At 37.7% G+C, this 15,628-nt stretch overlaps 1 protein-coding gene across 2 annotated transcripts in view; it reads right to left on the bottom strand.

The window, feature by feature from the left end:
- Positions 1 to 13,127: 13,127 nt before the first annotated feature.
- The window catches only part of HSF2 (heat shock transcription factor 2), a 39,365-nt gene continuing 36,864 nt past the window's right edge, over positions 13,128 to 15,628 (bottom strand). For both annotated transcript variants that reach the window (XM_049900067.1, XM_049900077.1), the window contains one exon: positions 13,128 to 15,472. In XM_049900067.1, coding sequence (XP_049756024.1) covers positions 15,180 to 15,472 — 293 coding nt within the window. In that variant the 3' untranslated portion in view covers positions 13,128 to 15,179. The remainder of the gene's footprint in view (positions 15,473 to 15,628) is intronic.

Genomic DNA, 15,628 nt, shown 5'->3' with positions numbered 1-15,628 from the left:
TAAGGGCTACCTCAGTGAAAGGGTACACTAGGAAGAAATATACAAAACCAGAAAAAGAGAGATGATAAGGAAATTTGTCTGGCTTTTTTTATGGTTGGAAAATAAGTCTCCACTCAAAATTTAACCAGACTTTTCCTCTCACACATTTGCGACTTGAATTTTTAATACCTGCATGATCTCCAAAGTTGAGATATTAAAGGTAATACTCTTGGAGCACAATAGTAGCATCAAAACAAATCTTTTGAACTCTGTACTCTCAACCCAAGTCACACACCATTCCCACCTCACAATCTAAAATTTTAAAAACCAACAAACAAAAAGTTACTGTGAGCAACTGCTAATAGAAATCAGAAAAAGCAGAATTGGAACCCAAAAACTTCAGACAGTAAAATTACTAGGTATAAATAAATGTAAAGTTTAAAATGATTAAGAAAGAGGAATATAAAGTGCCTGAAGCAAAAGGTTGAATATAAAATACAAAATATTTTCTTGGAAAAAGATCAAGCAGATTTGAAAAACATCCAAATAAAGCTAGAAGTAAAATGGTCACTGAAATTTAAAACTAATTAATGGAGAGGCTAAAGACCTAACTGAAGAAAGAATCAGTATAAATGACAGATCTCAGAAAATGATTAAGGATTCAAAGCATTACAAAGAATGCAAAGAATTCTTTGAGCAAAAACTACAAGGAAATAGACAGGGAAAATACGAAAGTTTTAAGAATCATGGGGGATAGAATGTAAACGTCTGCCCAGTTCTAACCAGCCAGAAGTCAGAGACAGGATGTGAGTTAATATTTTACAAAACTTCTAGAATTTAAGAAAAATATTTATTTTCAGATTTAGGAGTCACCTTGGATTGCAAGCAGATCCATACAAACAAATCCATATTTAGTCTTAAGATAGCAAACTTGAAGAACAAAGGGAAGATCTTAAAAGCAACCAGATTGCCAATTCTGGATATAGAAGGTCAAGCAGATAATTGCTCTTACTATAAAAAACAACAAAAAACAAAGAGAATAAGCCAGATAAACTGAAAAATAATTTTTTAAAAGTCAATCAAAGACTGGACGTCTAAAGGAAATTTCTAAAGAAGGAAGAACCCTTCCTAGTGAGCACAGATCAGTGACCACATTACTCCTGGAGGTGGTTTGCCTAGTCCAGGCATGGGCAGGTAGAGAATTTGACTTGCTGTAGACAACGGGACTCTGCAGGGGGCAGGAGAGACCAGCAGAGCTTTTCAGGTCATATGACCTAGAGTGATGGATTGGAGTCTGGAGGGGAGCCAAAAGCACATCTGATTTTTCTGCCCAGTTTTCCCCATTGAAATTTTGCTGAGTGATAGATAGTATGGGAAGTTGGAGACTGACTGGAAAAGCTTTTGCAATTTCAATATGTTTGATAGTGTCTTGCCAGAGGGAAGGACCAGCAGTTAACACTGGTATTGCCATCAAGATATTTGAAAGAAGAGGTGAACTGAAACTAAAGCTGGAATTCAGTTCATTTTCCAGTTGGAGCAAAATGATCAACTTCTCACCTTAGCATCCTGACAGACGATAAGGACTCAAATGTTATTGATTCCAGTTACCATGGTCCTTTCATTACAATGTCTGACACAAAATCAAAATTTACAAGATATGAGAAAAAGCAGGAAAATGTGACCCATTATTACGAGAAAAAAGTGAATAAAAAGAGTCCCGTAGAAAGCCCAGATACCAGTATTAGAAGGAAATGACCTCTTAATACCTAATATAAAATTTTTAAAGAAAATAGAAGAGGGTAAAATAAAAATACGGAAAAGTTCAACGAAGAAATTCAATAGGTAAAATAGGAACAAATGTACATTCTAGAACTGAAAAGCATATCTGAAATTAAAAACAGAAATGTAACAAGAATGTTTGCTATCACAATTTCTTTTGAATATAGTTCTGGAGGTCCTAGACAGAAGAGTAAAAAAAAAAAAAAGGGAAAATAAAGGTATAAGATTAGAAAGAAACTAATTCAAGAAAATATGCTTGCTTACACAAAAATTCAAATGCATTTACAGTCAAATTATTAATAAGTGTTCGTCAAACCGGCTGGGATAACAATAAGCCTAAAAAATAAGTAATATTAAGTATTTTACATGGATTTTCTCATTTAATCCTCAAAGCAAAATTAATATTATTACATCCATTATACAGAGAAGGAATCCAAACCACAAAATAGTGAGGTAATTTTTTTGCCCAAGGAACTGCAGGTGGGGCAGGAGGGCTGGGCAATCTGGCTTCTTTGCCAAAAATAAAATGTGTTTCTACACACCAATAGCAGAGTTAGAAAATGAATTAAAAAAAAAAAAGATAATTAAAATAGCATCAACAATAATAAATAAGGTACACAAAAATGTGGAAACCCTTTATGGGAAACAACATTGAAAGTCAGTAAGAAAAACCTTGGTAAATAGAACCCCACCATGTTCATGAATTGGAAGACGTAATATTTAGTTCTCCCCAAATTATAAATTCAGTGCAATTCCCAAAAAAATTCCATCAAAGATTTTTTTGGAAACTGAACCAGTTGAGCCTAAGATTTTGTATAAAAGACCTAACAGGCCAGGAATATTCAAGAAAATTTTGCATAAGATCTGATCAAGGTTCAGGGACTTACCACATCACGGCTTATTTCAAAGCTAAAATGGTAGGTGTAGGCATATCCTTTGCCCTTGAGTGGATTCCAACTCAGAGTGACCCTATAGCAGAGCTTCTTCCCAGTGTAGGCATAACAACAACAACAAAAATAGTTGCTGTAGAATCAAGTCTGACTCATAATCACCCTATGGGAGAAAGCAAAACTGCCCTATAGTTCCCAAGGCTGTAAATCTTTATGGAAGCAGGCTGCCACATCTTTTTCCCATGCAGCAGCTGGTGGGTTTGACCTTTCAGTTAGTAGCGAGGTTCTTAACCACTATGCCACCAAGGCTCCTTCAGTGTAGGCACGTTGCTGTTCTTAGTTGCCTTTGAGTCAGTTCCAACTCATAACAACCCTGTGTACAACAGAACCAAACACTGCCTGGTTCTGGGCCATCCTCACAATTGTTGCTATGTTAGAGCACATTGTTTTAGCCACTGTGTCAATCCATCTCCTTGAGGGTCGTCTTATTTTTTGCTGACCCTCTACTTTACCAAGCATGATGTTCTTCTCCAGGAACTTGTCCCTTATGATAATATGTCCAAAGTACATGAGATGAAGTTTTGCCATCCTCACTTCTAAGGAACACTCTGGCTGTACTTCCTCCCAGACGGATTTGTTCGGTCTTCTGGCAGTCCATGATATATTCAATATTCTTCACCAACACCATGATTCAAAGGCATCAATTCTTTGGTCTTCATTCTTCATCGTCCAACTTTCGCATGCATATGAGATTGAAAATATCATGGCTTGGGTCCTCAAACTGGTATTCTTACTTTTAACCACTTTAAAGAGATCTTTTGCAGCAGATTTGCCCAGTGCAATACATTGTTTGATTTCTTGACTGCTGCTTCCATGGGAAGTTTAGGCATAACCAATAACACCAATCCCACTGCCGTTGAGTCGATTCAGATTCACAGCGACCCTATAGGACAGAGTAGAATTGCCCCACCGAGTTTTCAAGGAGCACCTGGTGGATTTCAACTGCTGACCTGGTCAGCAGCTGCAGCTCTTAACCACTATGCCACCAGGGTAGGTAATAAAGTTATTCAGAACAATAAATTGCTGACAGATGTGGACTATTGGATTAGTAGGGAAAGGCTGTATGATTCAGGAGTGGTGTTGGCGTAACAGGTAGTTCAAGTTAAAAAAAATTGTAATTGAAGCATTTAATTCATTAAAAAAAAAATTGCCAGAGTAGACTCTGACTCACAGAGACCCCATGTACGTCAGAATAGAACTGTGCACCGTGAGGTTTTATTTTTGGTGAAAAACATATACAGTAAAACCTCCCATTCGAATTTCTAGACATAATGGTCAGTGACATTGGATACATTCTTCACATTGTGTCAACATTCTCATTGTTTTGCTTCCATTTACTTAATCTCCCTGTTCTCTCGACCTTCTCAGCTATGCTTTATCAAAGTTGTTGACACTTTGGTCTTTTATACATATATATATATATATATTTTAAACACAATACTCAAGGGTGACAATCTTTACTTTCTGGGCTGTGACTTAATTTAAAGGTGGCTTCAGGGAATAGTTTCAAGGTTTGAAGAGCAACTTAGGGCCAGTCCTGGGGGCTCTTCCAGTCTCAATAGGTCCAGTAAGTCTGGATTCTTTAAGAATTTCAAATTCTGTTCCACATTTTCCCCCCTATTTATCAGGATTCATCTATTGTGTTGCTGATCAGAACATTCAGTAGTGGTAGCTGGGCACCACCTAGTTCTTCTGGTCTCAGGGTATAGGAGGCAGTGGTTCATGCAGACAATTAGTCTTGTTGTCCAGTTCCTTCACTGATTGTTGGGTTGCCTTCTTTCTGTTTTGTTCCAGATGAATAAACACCATAGTTTTATCTCAGATGGCTGCTCATAAGCTTTAAGACCCCAGACACTAAACCTTAAACCAAAAATATCCCCTGAATTCTTCTTAAAACCAACCATTAAAAAAAAAAATAGTTTTTCTTAATTAGTAAAAAATGTCTGCCTTGAGCATTATGCTCTTTTAAGAACTATCTACATGGGTCCAAACTGACAAAAGCCAACTGGGGGGCAATGAGTTTATGTTAATGGAGAAAGAACAACTCAGAAAAGCAGGGTGAAATGTTTGCACAACTCATAGAATATAACCAACATCACTGAAGTGTACATGTAGAAACTGTTGAATTGGTGTGTTCTGCTGTGTATATTCTCAAAAAAAAAAAAAAAGACCTGGGACATTACTCACCATACCGAATGGCAGAACATAAACTTTAAGAATTATATGATGCCAGCTGACTGGACTGTCCCATAAGACCATGGTCCTAACTCCCGAAACCAAGAGAACTAATCCCACAAGGCAACGTTATGTCTCATTAATATTAGCATCTGTAGCACCTCCTTTTTTGTTGTTGTTATTGTTGTAAAACCATACACAACCTAGCGTTTGCCCATACATCCCCTTTCTCTATGTACAGCTTATTTTCATCGTTACATCAGTCATGCTGTAACTTCACCCATATTTGGTGCCACCTTTCCCATTTCTATAAAAAAGTGACCACTACAGAGACTGCTTCTCCCCTTTGCCCACTGCCCCCTAGCCCCTGAAAACCACTAATGAACATTAATTTTCTGTATATTTACCTATTCATGTCATTCAGAAAAGTGAGATCATATTTTTGGGTAGCTGACTTTTTATTTTGCTCAGCATAGTGTCCTCCTCTAGGTTTATATGTTCTGGGAACTCATTTTTCTTTATGGCTTAGTAGTATTCCATTGTATGTATGTACATTTTACTTACCCATTCATCTGCTGATGGGCACTTAAGTTGTTTCCAGTTTTTTGCTATTGTGAATACTGCTGCAAAGAAGATAGCTGTGCATATGTCTGTCTGTGTCACTTCTATTAGCTTCCTAGGGTATATACCTAGAAGTGGAACTGCTGGGTCATATGTCCATGGGGTTTTCAATGGCTGATTTTTTGGAATTAGATCTCTAGGTCTTTCTTGAAGCACCTCTGGATGGAGTCAAATCTCCACCCTTTTAGTTAGCAGCCAAGCTTGTGTTAACAGTTTGTGCCACCATCCATAGCTCTTAAAATATACTAAAATCAACTCCAAGTAGATTGAATACCTAAATGTGAAAAAGCAAACCTTAAAAACATATAGACAAAAACACAGGAGAGAATAAATGAATGACGAGATACAGAGTAAGAAATAATTGCTTCAACGACATATAAAAAAACACAAACCATAAAAGACTGATAAATTCTACCACATTAAAATAAAAAAATACATTTGTGCTTCAGAAGATACAATTAAAATATATTAAAATGCAAGCCAAATACTGGCAAAAAATATTGTGACACACATAACAAACATGTATTTTTATGGATATATATATTAGAATAATAATAATAAAAAAAAAGTTTAGGAGTAAAATGGACAAAAGATACAAACAGGGAATTCACAGAAAACACAAATTACACATAAAAAGATACTCGACCACATTGTTGTTAAGAACTGAAAATTAAAACAATGGGCCTTTTCTCTTCCTGTGTAACAATTTGTCCAAAAGCCATTAGGTGGAGCCAAGCAAGGTAGATGCCTGTACCAAAGTGGATGGAGAACTGCAGTGTCCAGAGTGAGATGCCAAAACCTGACTGGTGTGAGGAGGGTCTGATGTCCACACTGGGGAGGGGGTGGCAGCCTGGAGTGAAGTGGAGCCTGAAAAGGCTGATGAAGGTATTCGGGCATGGGGTGTTGAAAACCAAGAAGTGAAACGGATATTTGTATCAGGGGCGGGGTAATCAGGCACACGATTTCAGAGCCTGAATGAACTGAAGTCATTCGTACAGGAGAGGGTTCTTGTGGATGAAGGGGCCTGATGCAGGATGTTGGCATATAAGCAAGGTAAAGAAGGCATCACCATGGAGAGGCAGCTCAGCAAGCGGTAATGGGAGCCCAAATGAATTAAAGAGGGCAGCCACACAGGGCACAAGTGGCACTGATGGAGGATTGGCAACATACAGATTAATAACTAAAGACAATGGGATCAAGGTTTCTCACTGTCAGAAAAGGGGGTTACATATTTGGACATGGAGAAAACTACAAAGAACTGTGTGATGCTGGACTGGATTTAGAGGCATTTTGTGTGAACTGAGGAGTTTTCAAAATACACAGATGCAGAAATAAATACAGGAGTGTGTTCCCTAGTTCTGGCCTCTTTTACTCCCTCTAGGCAGAGCAGATGCAGTGAAGCTGAAGAGCAAAACATTGCATAGAGAAAAAGTACCTTTCAAGAAAGCCCTAGCCATCAAGTTTCTATTATCTTATTGGCCAGATAAGGGTCACAAGTCAACCCTATCTGCACAGAATCTGGGAAAGTTTAAGTATTTTTAACTGGGCACACAGCCACTCGAAATAAAATTAGACTCTACTAATAAAGAAGAGCGGCTATTAGGCAGGCAAAGAACCTTCTCTGCCACTGATGCAAAAAGCCAACTTTCAACAAAACTGTACTTGAAACTGTACCTCATTAACTAGAGCTTTCCAAGTAAAGAGCTAATAAGTAACTGAACACTTGGAAGTGTTTGTTAAGTATAAGTATTTTGGGAGAAATCTTTATCTCCTGGTAGTTAAAAATCTAGACCTTTAAAAGTATAAAGCTTAAAATGTGTTGTTCTTTTTCCATAGAACAGAAACATAAAGACATCCTTAACAAATGATGAGGAATTTATTAACTCAAATATAGGTATAGGAATTTCATATCTCTATTGCCAAATAGAAAATGGCATTACAAAGCCATTTTCTAAAGGCTCACTTACATTGAAATAATTTTAAGGTCACTGGAAAGTATATTTGTCTAAGAGTTATTTCTAACTTAATTTCCACCGGGATTCTTAATGAATGGCATTTGATGTCAAAGGAGCCCCATTAGTAAAAAAATAAACAAGTGGTGTTATTTTTCCTTGGAAATTATTACATTATTTCTAAGCATGCCTTCTAACAACTGAACATAATAACAATACACAGGCACAGTTAACAATCAGGGTTCCAAGATAATAGATATCTCACTGAAGGTACAGAAACTCATGGTTTTTAAAGTGAGCAGCTGACAAGCCAGCTATTAACACAAGATTTCACCTCAAACGCACTTCGGAAGTTTTTCAATGAAGTTATTACTCTAAGATTTACAACAACTTGAAAATGGCATTACTGGGATTTGTGCTTCCAAATGAGAAGGAACAGCTGCAAACATCCATTAATAATCGGAACCTGGAATGTATGAAGTATGAATCTAGGAAAAATGGAAATTGTCAAAAATGAAATGGAATGCATAAACATCGATATCCTAGGCATTAGTAAGCTGAAATGGACTGGTATTGGCCATTTTGTATCAGACAATCATATAGTCTACTATGCTGGGAATGACACCTTGAAAAGAAATGGTGTTGCAATCATTGTCAAAAAGAACATTTCAAGATCTATCTTGAAGTACAATGCTGTCAGTGATAGGATAATATCCATCCGCCTACAAGGAAGACCAGTTAATATGACTGTTATTCAAATATACACACCAACCACTACAGCCAAAGAAGAAGAAATGGAAGATTTTTATCAGCTGCTGCAGTCTGAAATTGATCGAACATGCAATCAAGATGCATTGATAATTACTGGTGATTGGAATGCAAAAGTTGGAAACAAAGAAGAAGGATCAGTAGTTGGAAAATATGGCCTTGGTGATAGAAACAATGCCGGAGATTGAATGACAGAATTTTGCAAGACCAACGACTTCTTCGATGCAAATACCTTCTTTCACCAACATAAACGGCGACTTTTTTTTTTATACACATGGACCTTGCCAGATGAACACACAGAAATCAAACTGACTACATCTGTGGAAAGAAATGACGGAAAAGCTCAATATCATCAGTCAGAACAAGGCCATGGGCGGACTATGGAAGAGACCATCAATTGCTCATAGGCAAGTTCAAGGTGAAACTGAAGAAAATCAGAGCAAGTCCACAAGAGCCAAAATACAACCTTGAGTACATTTCAACTGAAATTAGAGATCATTTGAAGAATAGATTTGACGCATTGAACACTAGTGACCGAAGACCAGACGAGTTGTGGAATGACATCAAGGACATCATACACGAACAAAGCAAGAACTCATTGAAGACAGGAAAGAAAAGACCAAGATGGATGTCAGAGGAGACTCTGAAACTTGCTCTCTAATGTCGAGTAGCTAAAGCAAAAAGAAGAATTGACTGAAGTAAAAGAACTGAACAGAAGATTTCAAAAGGCCTCTTGAGAAGACAAAGTATTATAATGACGTGTGCAAAGAGCTGGAGATGGAAAACCAAAAGGGAAGAGCACGCTTGGCGTTTCTCAAGCTGAAAGAACGGAAATAAAAATTCAAGCCTCGAGTTGCAATAGTGAAGGATTCTATGGGGAAAATATTAGACAACACAGGAAACATCAAAAGAAGATGGAAGGAATACACAGTCATTATACCAAAAAGAATTAGTTGATGTTCAACGATTTCAAGAGGTGGCATATGATCAGGAACCGATGATACTGAAGAAGAAGTCCAAGCTGCTCTGAAGGCATTGGCGAAAAACAAGGCTCCAGGAATTGATGGAATATCAATCGAGATGTTTCAACAAACAGATGCAGTGCTGGAGGTACTCATTCATCTATGCCAAGAAATATGGAAGACAGCTTCCTGGCCAACTGACTGGAAGAGATCCTTATTTATGCCTATCCCCAAGAAAGGTGAGCCAACTGAATGCTGAAATTATAGGACAATATCATGAATATCACATGCAAGCAAAATTTTGCTGAAGATCATTCAAAAATGGCTGCAGCAGTACATCAACAGGGAACTGCCAGAAATTCAGGCCGGTTTCAGAAGAGGATGTGGAAGCAGGGATATCATTCCTGATGTGAGATGGATCCTGGTGAAAGTAGAGAATACCAGAAGGATGTTTACCTGTGTTTTATTGACTATGGAAAGGCAATCGACTGTGTGGATCATAACAAATTATGGATAACAATGGGAAGAATGGGAATTCCAGAACACTTAATTGTGCTCACGAGGAACCTTTACATAGATCAAGAGGCAGTTGTTTGGACAGAACAAGGGGATACTGATTGGTTTAAAGTCAGGAAAGGTGTGCATCAGGGTTGTATCCTTTCACCATACCTATTCAATCTGTATGCTGAGCAAATAATACGAGAAGCTGGACTATATGAAGAACAGGGCATCAGGACTGGAGGAAGACATTAACTACCTGCGTTATGCCGATGACAGAACCTTGCTTGCTGAAAGTGAAGAGGACTTGAAGCACTTACTAATGAAGATCAAAGGACACAGCCTTCAGTATGGATTGCACCTCAACATAAAGAAAACAAAAATCCTCACAACTGGACCAATGAGCAACATCATGATAAACGGAGAAAAGATTGAAGTTGTCAGGGATTTCATTTTACTTGGATCCACAATCCACAGCCACGGAAGCAGCAGTCAAGAAATCAAAAGATGCGTTGCATTGGGTAAATCTGCTGCAAAGGACCTCTTCAAAGTGTTGAAGAGCAAAAATGTCACCTTGAAGACTAAGGTGTGTCTGACCCAAGCCATGGTATTTTCAATCTCATCATATGCATGTGAAAGCTGGACAATGAATAAGGAAGACTGAAGAAGAACTGATGCCTTTGAATTGCGATGTTGGCGAAGAATGTTGAATATACCATGGACTGCCAAAAGAATGAACAAACTTGTCTTAGAAGAAGTACAACCAGAATGCTCCTTAGAAGCAAGGATGGCGAGACTACATCTTACATACTTTGGACATTTTGTCAGGAGGGAGCAGTCCCTGGAGAAGGACATCATGTTTGGTAGAGTACAGAGTCAGCAGAAAAGAGGAAGACTCTCAACAAGGTGGATTGGCACAGTGGCTGCAACAATGAGCTCAAGTATAACGATTATAAGGATGGCTCAGGACCGGGCAGTGTTTCGTTCTGTTATGCATTAGGGTTGCTATGAGTCGGAACCAACTCAAGGGCACCTAACAACAACAATATTGTCTTTGATGGAACATCTGTTCATGTCTTGGTATTTTCTAATCGGATTTTTTTTTTTTTTAACTGTTGTTTTGAGGGTTCTTTAATATATTCTGTATGTTGTTATTGTGTGCCGAGAAGTCTCTTCCGACTCATAGTGACCCTATAGGACAGGGCAGAACTGCCCCACACAGTTTCCTAGACTGTAATCTTTAAGGGAATGGATTGCCAGGTCTTTTCTCCCGTGGAGCTGCTGGTGGTTTCAAACCTCCGACCTTTTGGTTAGCAGCCAAATTCTTTAACCACTGAGTCACCAACACTCCTAATCCAAACCAACCAAATCCACTGCCATTGAGTTGATTCTGACTCAGAGCAACCCTATAGGACAAAGAAGTACCTGACAGAGCTTGCAAGGCGTGCCTGCTGGATTCAAACTGCCAACAGTTTGGTTAGCAATCAAGCTTATAACCACTGTGCCACCAGGCCTCCAATACTAGTCCTTTATTGGCTGTGGTTTGCAAATATTTTCTCCCATTCTGTAGCTTGTATCTTCATCCTCCTAAGGGGGAGTATCACAGAGCAAAAGTCTTAAATTTTGCTTACCCACCCAGTACCAAATTTTGCTTAGGTCTAACTTACCAATTTTTAAAAGGTCTCGTTTCAATTAATTGTATCTCTCTCACTCTCCTTTCTCCTGTGTCCTGCTTGACAATTGGCCAGTGTTACACCCGTTTTAGTACTACCCTAGAACAGTTCTAAAATGCATCCCCATTTTCTTGGGAAAAATGTTTCAGTCCCTTTTTGGTTTTCTGTGTTCTAAGAAGCAATTTTGCTTTTTTTTTTTTTAGTGAGAATAGTATTAAAGGTTGGTGTGCAGACAGGGTGATATCACAGGTTGCTCTTGTGACAGCATGAAGGATATCTTAAGAGGCATGGGTTCAAAGAAATGTTCTAATTGACAGTCCAATCTACTACCTCCTTTCTTGTATTACTTTAATATACTTTATGCCTACTTTCTTCTCTTTTCTAAGCTATGGGCCTCTACTTTCTGTTGTATGCCACATCCTCTTATCAATTTTGATATACTGAGAGACAGTACAACACCAAACATGTGATTGAATTCCAGTGTTATTTAGTTTTAGAAACCTCAATTTAAAAAAGCATTATCATTCAAGCATCTTAAAAGGTAATGCCAATATGGCATCAGTATTTCAGCATTTTAGCTGGCTTCAAGAAGAATAACATACATGTAAAGAGTGTGGCAATTCTCTGTCTTGTCTTGTTTAGGCCCTTGGTCTAAATGCCTTGGAACAATGTATAAATTCAGATGATTCTGTCAGTATTGGCCAAAACAAACAAACAAAAAGGAACAAAACAAACTCGGTTATTTGAAAAAAGAAAAATCCAAATTTCTTCCAAGAGCTAATCTGGGGAGTACAGAGCCTTAGAGGATCTAATAAAGAGATCACATACAGGTGTTCTAAGTTAATGAATGTCTAAAATTCTCATCTAGTACTTCATCCCTGAGGACTAAAACACAGACCTTGCTATTTTTACTTTACTATTTGACTCTTATTTTTTTTCACATTTCAAGTTTTATTGGTGCCAAAAACAGGCAGTTTTAGTTTTCAATTTCAATTTGCTGTGTCCTTTACTAATCTAAATCAAGAATATTTAAAAACATAAATTATAAAGAAATGGCAAATTTATCCCTCTAAACTGAAATGCAAGAGTTGTTGAATAACCCTTATATCAATAATAGTAAAAAAAAAATTAACATTAAAAAAACCTTGAAAAGATCCAAGCCCTGTTTAGTCCATTAAAAGACATATTTCTGATAAAATTTTACTTCTTATGTTTAGTATCAGTTTATCAAAATTTGTACCACATTGTATTATTGGTAAACACTAAAAGCTCTAACAGATCAACCTACAAAACTCAGACAGAACATAATGAAAGGTTGCTCCCCATCATTTCAAGTTTAAAATAGGTGTCCAGGATTGATGGGCAGCTCTCCTCTAAGCAGTGATTCAAGAAACCACATACTAATCTGCATGAAGCCAGTAGAATGGCAAAGGGCGTAGGATTGCATGCAGGAGTTTTTTACAGACTGGGCCAGGACGTGCTGTGCATCTCTTCCCCTAATTTTATTTATTAGAACTCAGTCACATAGCTGTCCTAATTGCAAGCAGGGCCAAAATAATCTAGCTGCATGATAGGAAGAGGAAGCGGTTTCATGATCAGTGAACAGCTTCTGCCACATGTATTTATAATATTTTGATCAACTATGTATTGGAGTGAACTTTTTTAATACTTAGAATTCTAAGGTTACAGGAAACAATTTCAAATTTAGTTGCAAAGAAATGTGGTAGGATCATCAATATACAACTTTCATGCATAATAAATGTAGGATAAAATTCTTTGGGGGCACTAGAATAGATGGTGGCAGGAATCAAATTATTTTGGTATAACAACTGTATTTTAAAATGACAGTATTAACAATATCCTAAATTCTTTCCAACTATGTAAATGTAAGATGAAACATTCTAGATGCTGACTTAAAAACTAACAGGAGTATAAAGTTTTGCAAAATTATTTTTAGAGTGTTTCTCAAGCATCACAGCTACTGAGCTATAACCCTTTAGGGCTCCAAAGTGCCTTCAAGGAGAAGAAACTTGATCATATCCCATGGTGAGAAAGGGAAGGGAAAGAGAAAAAGCCTGAAAACTCTTTTCTTCTCTCAGTCTATAAACGCTTCTCACCTTAACAACCACTAGGAAAGTAATCTCTACAGCTTATACAGAAAACTGTGTTGGGGTCTCGAATTACTTCACCAAGACCTCATTGTCACAGCCAAGTTATTTCAGGATCTCCTAAGAAAGGAATGGCTTCCTACTCCTCTGTGCTTGGCCTTACTTTGAACCTTTACATCACAGTAACAGTTAATTCCAAGACATCAAGAATACAGCCAATAGCAAGCCCTTTCTTGTAATTCTTCATCATATGTTGTTGTTGGGTGTTGGTAAGTCAATTCTGACTCATAGCGACCCCATGTGGTAGAGCAGAACTGTCCCATAGGGTTATCCTGACTGTAATCTCTACGGAAGCAGACTGTCATGTCTTTCTCCTGCAGAGCCAGTAGATGAGTTTGAATTGCCAATATTTCACTGAATAGCTGAGGGCTTAACTATTGTGCCACCTTACACAACAGTATACCCTATAGAATATCAGATATTAAGTGCACTCCTTCTAGCCCTATGTCTGAAGGTGAAATTCTTCAAATGATAAACAAGGTACCCTGGCCTTGCTCATAGTCTCTGCAATCCTAGAAGCAACCGTTCCAAAAGGAGATGATTTGACTATTTCTCCTATCTTCTCTAAGGGCAAAAATTGTAGACCCTTGGTGGCATCAGGTGATAATGTTCTAACCTCATTTGTCCAACCACACTTCCCTCAGTTCTTTATTAGCAACAGAGAAAGCAAGCCAGTGTAATTTCTAAACAAAGACCACTTTAAAACACACTAAATTTAGAACCATTATATACTATTCCCTTGTAATACATACAGTCTATATTTACAGATGAGGCACAAAGATCTTGGTGTGACTCAAATTAAGAATAATAAACAACATACACAGTCTTAAGTCCATCTGCTTCCTATGAGAAGAAAAAATTGTTCCATGTGGGTGTCACCTCCAAAGAAGACAGATAGTGAACACTAGTACTCAACATTCATTATATTTATTTTACTAAATAGTATGGTTCAATAAAACACAAACAAACCAGAAAGTTTTTACTTAAAACTAGTCCAACTGAGAGGATGGGTATGACTCCATCCCATCCCTTCTTTCTTCCATGCATATGAAGCTGGAACCATTACCAGATAGTGAGCACTTATGTACACTTTGCCTTTCCTGTTGAACATGAACTTCTCTGAACATAAATGAACTTCTCTGAACCAAGAAAGACAAATGAAAGTTTACAAGATACAGGCACTTTATGTTCCCGGTTTAGAAATAAGCAAAGTGAAAAATACTTAATAAAAGTAACTAGAATAGAGAAACTTTTAAGAGTTCTACCATTAGTTCTAGTGACTTACACTCAACGCAATCAGACATATCAAACAAGTAAAACGAACAAACAAAAGTTTAACTGGGGTTAATAGGCTAACATATAAAAAAAAAAGAGAGATCCAATATACGGCAACTGGAGAAAAATGGTCATTTGAATTCAACTTAAAGATAAGCCAATAATACGCACTGAATCTTTTGTACTTATGCGGCTGAGTAACATCTGAAAGCTTTACAAGGGTGTGTGGTTAGTGAGAAAAGCAAAAGGTGCTTTAGATTCCACAGTATCTGATTAAACAAAACAAAGCAATTTACAAAAAAAGTACCAAATGATACTTCAAAATAAATAATTCATCATTTTGATGAATATATACACGTAGAGTCCACTTCTTGGGGATTTAGCTATCTAAAAGGGGCATATCACTATCCAGAGGTGCAGGAGCAAGTTCACATAAATAAAACAACGTGGCTTCACTAGCTTCAGCTTCAGTCAATGGCTCCAGGCGAACAAGCTTACTTTGGGTTGGTTCTGGATCCAGGCCGCTATCCAGAAGCTCATCAACTTCTATGGGTTTATCTACAGAAGACATAACTTCTGATGATGCTGTACTCCCCTGTTCAACAGCAGAAGCAGGATTCCCATCGAGGAATGCGAGAAGTGGAAAGGCAGTGTATTGGATAAGTTGCTTATCTACAAAGATAAGAAAAACACTCTTTTATTACCAGTTTATACGGAGTTCAAGCTGAAGGGGGCTCGGGGCGGCGGCGGGGGGGAAGGGAATGGATACAGATGTGCATGCATGGATATCCTTATATGGCAAACAAGAAACTATGAAAGTTTGTGTTA

This window comes from Elephas maximus, chromosome 1, assembly GCF_024166365.1.
Source record: "Elephas maximus indicus isolate mEleMax1 chromosome 1, mEleMax1 primary haplotype, whole genome shotgun sequence".
Taxonomy (NCBI): Eukaryota; Metazoa; Chordata; class Mammalia; order Proboscidea; family Elephantidae; genus Elephas; species Elephas maximus.
This window is presented reverse-complemented; position numbering and strand designations above follow the sequence as displayed.